The sequence below is a fragment of the Podarcis gaigeae genome (genome assembly GCF_964106915.1).
Source record: "Podarcis gaigeae genome assembly, chromosome: 17".
Taxonomy (NCBI): Eukaryota; Metazoa; Chordata; class Lepidosauria; order Squamata; family Lacertidae; genus Podarcis; species Podarcis gaigeae.
The window spans coordinates 41,076,073-41,083,914 of record NC_139694.1 but is presented as its reverse complement, the minus strand read 5'-3'; the positions used below and the strand labels follow the sequence as shown (position 1 = coordinate 41,083,914).

The 7,842-nt window shown below is 46.6% G+C and overlaps 2 protein-coding genes and 1 long non-coding RNA gene across 3 annotated transcripts in view; 1 reads left to right on the top strand and 2 right to left on the bottom strand.

The window, feature by feature from the left end:
* LOC310834972 (uncharacterized protein) overlaps positions 1-7,842 on the bottom strand; it is a 202,108-nt gene that overhangs the window by 4,189 nt on the left and 190,077 nt on the right. The window lies entirely within an intron of this gene.
* Positions 1-7,842, bottom strand: part of LOC310835355 — a 300,425-nt gene that overhangs the window by 116,951 nt on the left and 175,632 nt on the right. The gene's annotated exons all lie outside the window — the stretch shown is intronic.
* On the top strand, positions 12-5,934 carry UXT (ubiquitously expressed prefoldin like chaperone). Its single transcript, XM_083719992.1, has 6 exons — positions 12-695; positions 816-897; positions 1,074-1,141; positions 4,316-4,423; positions 4,980-5,043; positions 5,561-5,934. Exons 1-6 carry the CDS (start codon positions 616-618, stop codon positions 5,624-5,626), a joined length of 468 nt encoding a protein of 155 aa, XP_083576118.1. The 5' UTR covers positions 12-615; the 3' UTR covers positions 5,627-5,934.

The window sequence follows — 7,842 nt, the reverse complement described above, 5'->3', positions numbered from 1 at the left end:
GCCATTGACTCAACGCCGACTTCCGGCCGCCTTTCTCTCGCGCCCGCCACGGTTTCCAGCTTTGTGGCGAGATGGAGCTGTGACGCTCCGGAGAAAGGGGGTCGGAGGTTGACCCTGCGGAAACGACGTCATTTCCTGCCCCGTATTTGCGGGCTCAGAACACAGTTTTGTTTACCAAAAGAAACGTCTCTTGAATTACGTAGACGGGCGAGCAGTTTCTAACGAGAGGAATCCTTTTTTGGGCCTAAAAGAGGCACGTTCTCTTCCAGTTACAAGATTCCCCCTCTGAAGATTCCCCCGGAGGTAGCAGCCGGAAGTCGCCTTCCGCACCTGCGCAGTCTGCGCCCCGCCTTCGCGCGCGCCATAGAGTCTGCCGAGCAGAGCGTCCCCGCGCCTGGCCTTCCCTCAGGTCCCGGCCATGAGCTGAGAGACGCGCCGGGCGAGGGGCGGGCGGGCAGGGCCTGGTGGCGGAGCGCCCCGCGTCTCCTGGTTTCCGCGGGAGGAGGGCGGGCGGGCGGGCGGGCGCCGAGTTGCCGCGCTTGGCGGTGGCGCCGATCTCCCCCCCCCCCTTGCAGGCTCAGGCGTCGAAGCTCCCGCGCTTGGCGGCTGACCGGGATGCCGGGCGAGCGGCAGGTGCAGGAGAAGGTGCTTCAGTACGAGGCCTTCGTCAGCGAGGTTCTGCAGAGGGATCTCCGGTGAGTGTCTCCTTCCCGGGCGCCTCTCGCGCCACCTCCGGCTGTGAGATAGAGCGCCTCGGTTTCTTTTGCTCCGCTTTCTGCTCGTGCTTCCAGACCGTTGTTGGTGTTTCTCCCCAGGAAGGTTCTGGAGCAGCGGGATCAGGTCTATGAAAAGATGGCTCAGTACCTGCAGCTCAAGAATATTATTGAGCGGTTGCAGGTAACTAAAAACTTCTTTAAGTTGTTTGCAGCACTTTACACAGAAAGATCTGCAGCAGTGATCTGCGGGGGTTTAGATGTAGGAGACAGCAGGGTATTGCGTGTTACTTACTATAACAGCTGTTTTACTCCAGAGAGCAGAGATCGATCTGTAAACGTTTCTTCCTTTTCTCCCAGGAGACAGGAAACCAGGAGCTGACAACTCAAGTGGATCTAGGCTGCAATTTCTATGTCAATGCAGAAGTGTGAGTAGCACAAAGACAGCTCATCTGTATCCATTTTCACATGTATTCTGGCCCCTTGACTTCCTGTCTGCTCCAGTGACAGGAGAGACCTGTCTTTGATATAAAAAGTAAGGATTATGCCTAGGGCTGGGTGATATATAAATATATTGTCCAAAACTGGTTTGAAATCCATATTGTGATAACTGTTTCATAACTTTTTACCTGGCAATCATGGTGTGTCTGCTATGCAAAAATCACATGGGGGGGGGGATGTGAAGCCAGCCAGTGCTTCTCTTGATTTCTGCAGCCCCTGTTGACGGCTCAGCTCTCCCCTGCCTCCTGCATTGGGCGGTGAATCACAAGAACAGGCGCCGGCAAAAATCACAATGTGGGAAAGACCCTGAAGTCAGGCAGTTCCTCTACATAACTCCATCCTTGTTTCAGATATCATGATATATTGCTGATATATCATGATGCTGAAAACCAGATACTGCCTGGCCCTATTTATGGCAGGGATGGGGAGCCACAGTGCCAAACGGATTTTCCAGGCCTCTTTGTTTATTGCATTTGTATACCACCCTTCATCCGTTGCTCTCAGAACAGTTCACAACATAAAAACACAATATACATAATAAAAACAAGAACAAACCAAACCAATAACTCCCCTTCCCCCATCCCCTCCCACAACGTATTTAAATGGGTATTGGATGTTAAATCAGCCAAGGCCTGGTTGAAGAGGAATGTTTTCACCTGGCTCCTAAAGGTGCATAATGAAGACATCAGCTGAACCTCCCTGGGGAGAGCCTTCCACAAATGGGGAGCCACTGCAGAAAAGGCCCCTTCTCATGTTGTCACCCCCTGGACCTCACGTGGAGGAGGAAAACAAAGAAGGGCCTCAGAAGATGATCTCAGGGTCTATCTGTCCTAAGGATTCTCCCCAGACCACACCCATCACCTCACCTTCTTCACACTGTCCTCAAGTGCTTTTGCCATGTGAAATATTTATTTCAGTTGTGCATCTATAGGATAAACTACTATACAAAAAGAAGAATTGCATCTAATGTTTTGCCTATCGAATCACCCACGGTTGGCATGTGCCCCACAAGGGAATGGACCATATTTTTTGCTCTATAAGGCACACCCGACCATAAGACGCACCAAGTTTTAGAGGAGGAGGACAAGGAAAAAAAATTCTCTGCTTAGTGCCTCTCCAGCAAAGCGGGAGGAGAAATGGAAAGGGCTTCAGCGAAGCGGCAGGAGAAACGGAGCCCCTTCCACTTCTCCCCCCGCTTCGCTGAAGGGGCGCTGACCAGAGAGGAAAGCTGCGCAGCACCTCTCTAGCGATGCAAAGCCAGGAGAGCAAGAGGGATCGACCCCTCTTGCTTTCCTGGCTTCAGCGCAAGCAATGCGAAGCCTCCTGAGCACAGCGGGAGGCTCCCGCTGCGCTCAGGAGGCTTTGGGCGGCTATCCCTGAAGCCAGGAGAGCAAGAGGGATCGGTGTGCACCGATCCAACTTGCTCTCCTGGCTTCAGCAAAAGCTGCGCAGCCTGCATTTGCTCCATAAGACGCACACACATTTCCCCTTACTTTTTAGGAGGGGAAAAGGGTGTCTTATAGAGCGAAAAATACGGTAGTTCTCAATTGAAAAAGGTTCTGCACATCTCCTTCATGGCATCCTTGCGTGTAAGGAAAGTGTGACACTAGGATCCTAAAAGTTGAGAAAGGGCAGAAGGCCAGTTGATCCAACTCCCTCTAACAAAGCAGGCATCTCTGGATAATCCTACTCAATCCAAATTATGTGCCACAATCAGAAAGCAGATGTGTTGTGTATGTGTATTATGTTTTTCAGGCTTCAGATGCCTCAGGCAGGCAGACAAATTGTGCTTCTTGCTGAGGGAAGCTGAGAAATCTACTATGGAGGGGGAAGTAGATAGCTTTCCTCATTATTGGAACATCTGTCAGTCATTGAAGGCATATTTTACCTTTGCCACAAGCTAACCAGATAACCCAGCATCTCTCAGTCTCAGTCTCCCATCGGCAGCATGGGGATAGTAACACGGCCTGCTTTTCAGTGTTATTGTAAGATTTAGTGGAACAAGCTGTGTGAAATACTTTGGACACTTTCACTGCTCTATAAATGTTATTCATGAGAATATGAGTAGCAGTTTAAGGAGGATTTCAGCTAACTGAATCAGGCTGGGATAACTGGATCAGGCAGTGATCCAGCAGTTGTGATGAACAGATTATGCTAGTAGGTTTGCAAGAAGTTTTGTAAGGGGAATTATTTGAAATATTGCAAGAAAGACAATGAGGAGAAATATTAGTTAAGGATAATTAAAGGTAATATGAAATTAAATGCATAATAAGTGATAAAAATGGGAAATAATCAGAGGTGTTGACGGAAGTCTAAAAATATTGTATATGATGAGAAGTTATGTTGTATGACTGTTGGAATTGATATGTTAAAAATTAATAAAAATGTGTGTGTGTGTGTGTATAAAATGGTTATTTGCTGCAAGAATGAGCTCATGTACCTATCTGCTTGCTTAGAAGTTTTGAGCCTTAATTTTGATTTAGCTAGTCAGGAGACTAGCTGCCTGTCTGTCCGCTACTTCCTTTTCTGAGAGGTGGGTGAGAGGTGGGAAGGGGCCTCTAAATTAGGGGTGAGTTAATTGGGCTGTTGAGGCCAGCTAACATAGCTTGCATTTTGTATATTAGCCTCTTGCGGACAAATTATGAGGAGGGCTTGCCATTTTCACTTTTTTCTAATAAAGCACTAGAATTGATCACTCTAGCATTTTTGGTGGCCCTGCATCAAACCACTCACACAGAGACTCCTTTGGGCTTGTGGATCAGGACAAGTGGAAAAGGGAGATTGGGTCAATCTGTGCAGAAGAAACTAGGAAGTTAAAAGCCAGGTCTTTCAGGGAGGAATGGCAGGGTAGCTGCTGTAGCTCAGGCTCAACCTTTGCAAGGCCAAACACCTCTCTACCCAGCTGGTATAAGTATTTTGCCCTTGGGAAAACAGTTGTTTTCTCTTTCAAGAAAAAAATAACATTCATTAAACATTTTCGTTAATTTCACCATGCACCCAATATCCCATATTTTTAGTAATCCATTCTTCCAAAGTAAGTGTTCCCATTTATACTCAGTGGTATAAATTCATGCCATTTTAAATACCTTTTCTTCCTGCAGGCCTGATGCCTCCACCATATTTGTAGCACTGGGTTATGGGTTCTTTGTGGAGTTGACTCTTCCTGAGGCGCTTGCCTTCATTGAGAAGAAGAACAAGCTACTAACAGAGTGAGTAGAAGGAATTCAGTTGTCCCACTGTGCCCCCATGCTATCCAAGGCCTCACAAGAGCACTCTTCAATAGCTTAGGGTGACGATCTCTTGCAACCAATTATCTGGCTAGTGCAAGCAGACCATGCTTTGGGAATGCAGATGGCAGGAGCCCCCCAAAGCAATGAGAAGAGCCAGAAATGCACAGGTGAGATCACTTAGATGGAAACAAGCAAACTCTGCCCTCTCTCCTTGTGCCACTTAGTCTGGAGCATGTTTGTTTGAAAGTAAAGTTCCACTGTGTTCAGTGGGCTCAGGCAAATTCCTCCTGGTATAGCACGTTGCCCTAATTTGTGAATGGTCCAAGAGTCTTTAGATCAGGCTTCTTCAACCTCGGCCCTCCAGATGTTTTGAGACTACAATTCCCATCATCCTGACCACTGGTCCTGCTAGCTAAGGATCATGGGAGTTGTAGGCCAAAAACATATGGAGGACTGAGGTTGAGGAAGCCCGCTTTAGAGTTCCAGGCTGCATCCACCCTCCTTCCTTACTCACAATTTCTTCTGTCTCCAACAGACTCAGTGAAGCCCTTACCAAAGACTCTGCCAAGATCAAAGCCAATATTCGGATGGTTTTAGAGGTAATGATGGGTGTTCCTTGCTCCAAGCAGACAGATTCCTATTGGGCAGGAATCCAGCAGGGGAAGGAGGGAAGCAGCAGAAAGTTGTGGCCTGCTTTTCCTTGGAGTGCTGCCTATGGTGGGAAGCATGTTTACTTCTGGTGCATAGGACTGGCTGGTGGCGCTGGGATCTAAACCACTGATCGGAAGGTCAGCAGTTCGAATTTGTGCAACAGGGTGAGCTCCCTTTGCTCTCCCAACTCCTGCCAATCCGCTGCTGTGGGTAGGTAAATGGCATTTCCATGTGCTCTGGCACTTGCTGTGGTGTTCTGCTGTGCCACAAGCAGTTAGTCATGCTAGCTACATGACTTGGAAAGCTGTCTGTGGGCAATTGCCAGCTCCCTCAGCCTGAAAAGCAAGATGTGCTGCACCCCATAGCACTTAACTTACGGTGCAGTATGAAAGAGATGCTCTAGGAAATTAGTAGACCATCCTAGGCTCAGACTGTCTTTCTCCCACTCCCAACTCCTCTCTGCAGGGCTTGCATGAACTCCAAGGTCTCCAAGATTTGCCTGAGGAGACCAGAAGGGACATCTTCCTTTAGGCACCAGCCCTTCCTAGAGGGGACGTTTTCAATGTGATATGCTGGAAGAAGAGTTAGTCTCTTGGGCATTTTGGTGGTGGCAGCAGGAACTGCGTTTGTAACTGAGGAAACCCTTATGAGTTGGGTAGGGTGAATGTACTTACAGGGACAGCAGACTGGAGAGTTTGAGAGAAAATAGTTTCTCTTGGGGTGGTTGATTTCACTGCTCCAAATATTCAACCCTTCTCTGCCTCTGTTTCCCCAGGAACTGTGTCTTAGTATAAGTTCATCTCAATTTGCAAAAGTAATAAATAAAGATGATTATTCCAGTTGGTTGTCTTTTTGCCCCATTCTTCCACCCACCTTCCCACTGGTTTGCGTCTCCGCTCCTCCACATGCAGCTGCTGGGTGACCTTGGGTCAGTTACACTTCTCTGAAGTCTCTCAGCCCCACTCACTTCACAGAGTGTTTGTTGTGGAGGAGGAAGGGAAAGGAGAATGTTAGCTGCTTTGAGACTTCTTTGGGTAGCGATAAAGCGGGATATCAAATCCAAACCCTTCTTCTGTCATTTAGTCTTAGAGAACATTGGCCCATATTTGTTTTTACCTTGCTGAGTATTAAACCACCGAAAGGCAATTGTGAGGAGAAAGTAGGTATACTCAGGAAGATTGTCCACTGACAGGAGGCCCCACCTCAATAAATTAGTTTCCAAACAAGGTTAGCTTTCACTTTTCTATTATCCTGTTCAAAAACTGATACCTTTTCATGTTGGCAGAAATTTTCAGCATTGCAGAAATTCTGCTTTGTAAGTGACATTTTCCTTAGAAGCCAAATCAAATGGATTGAAGCTCTGTGGAGTTTTTTCCTCACTAGTGGAGGAAATGTGTCCCCCTCCCTGCATGGATCCAGCTGGTTTACAATTTAATTGACAAGCTATTGTAAACAATTCTATCCCTTGTTTTGAGATTTCAGCAGCATTATAGCCATTACATTTCTGAGCTTTTCCATACTACAGTATAAGTAAATTAAAAAATCATTACTGTTATTTGCCTTGTTTTGAACTTTGTAGATGGTACTGTTGTTTTGTGAAAGTTAAAAAAATAAAAAGCAGTGGACAATCTAGGGTACTAAGACTTGCAAATGTCTGACTCCTTGAATTAGCAGTACACTTGATGCCCCCAAGCCACTTCACAACCACATTGCTGACGGAAAGTCCAAATGGCATTCCAACGCTAAGCATCTGATATGAGAAAATATATGTTAGGTAGATCTTCATTTGGACTGTGTCCCTGAGTTACCCCTAGAGGTTCAGATTTGTGGCTCTACGCTTAAAGAAAACCAAATAAAATATTATGTTTTATCCCGAACAGACAGGCAACCTTTTAGTGTGTGCTTATTTTATACTGGACATTTAACCAGCTGTCATCTTCCTTCCTTACTGCATTTTTATGGTTTTGTTTGGTAAGCCACTCTGAAAGCAATGGCTGAAGAGTAGTTAATAAAAGGTTTTGCATACACATTTAATGCCAGCATGGTGCATAATAAGACTGCTATAATTTAGAACCTAATCATTGGGGAGGGGTTGAAGTTGGGATGGATACCAAAACTTGCCACCATTGCCATAAACTAAAACATGGTAAGAAGCAAGTAAATAATATTTCTAAGCTTACTTCCCAGGTTGTTGTGTGATTATTAAGTGGGGTAAAAAAGGGAGCCAGCTTACTTCATAGCTGGATTCCCTCTAAATGAGGTTTTACAGCCTAATTCCTATGCTTTAAATTTGACTGCCTAGGATTGGATTTTGAAACTTTGTTCATCCCCGTGATGGGGTGAGTGTCCGTTGCTTGGTCCATGCTCTTCCCAACCTAGCAGTTTGAAAGCATGAAGTGCAAGTAGGTAAATAGGCACCGTTCCGGCGGGAAGGTAAACGGTGTTTCTGTGCACTGCTCTGGTTCGCCAGAAGCGGCTTACTCATGCTGGCCACATGACCTGGAAAAACTCCGGCTCCCTCAGCCAGCAAAGCGAGATGAGTGCCGCAACCCCAGAGTCCTCTGCGACTGGAGCTAATGGGTCTTTTTACCTTCATATCCTGTCCTACCCATTAAAACCTGTCCTACACCAACAACATGCTGACAACCTCTGTCCTAAACCCTGATGTGTGTGGACTCTAGCTTTTCAGTGGTTAAAGAAATATCCTTTGCAATTGCTGTGGGCCACTCATCTCTCTGTCTTTGATA

Bases quoted from the DNA above. Each gene is read 5' to 3' on its own strand.
- UXT (XM_083719992.1), top strand. From the start codon at position 616: ATGCCGGGCGAGCGGCAGGTGCAGGAGAAGGTGCTTCAGTACGAGGCC. The intron at 898-1,073 runs GTAACTAAAAAC...CTTTTCTCCCAG, and splicing joins ATATTATTGAGCGGTTGCAG to GAGACAGGAAACCAGGAGCT. The intron at 5,044-5,560 runs GTAATGATGGGT...TCCTCTCTGCAG, and splicing joins ATATTCGGATGGTTTTAGAG to GGCTTGCATGAACTCCAAGG.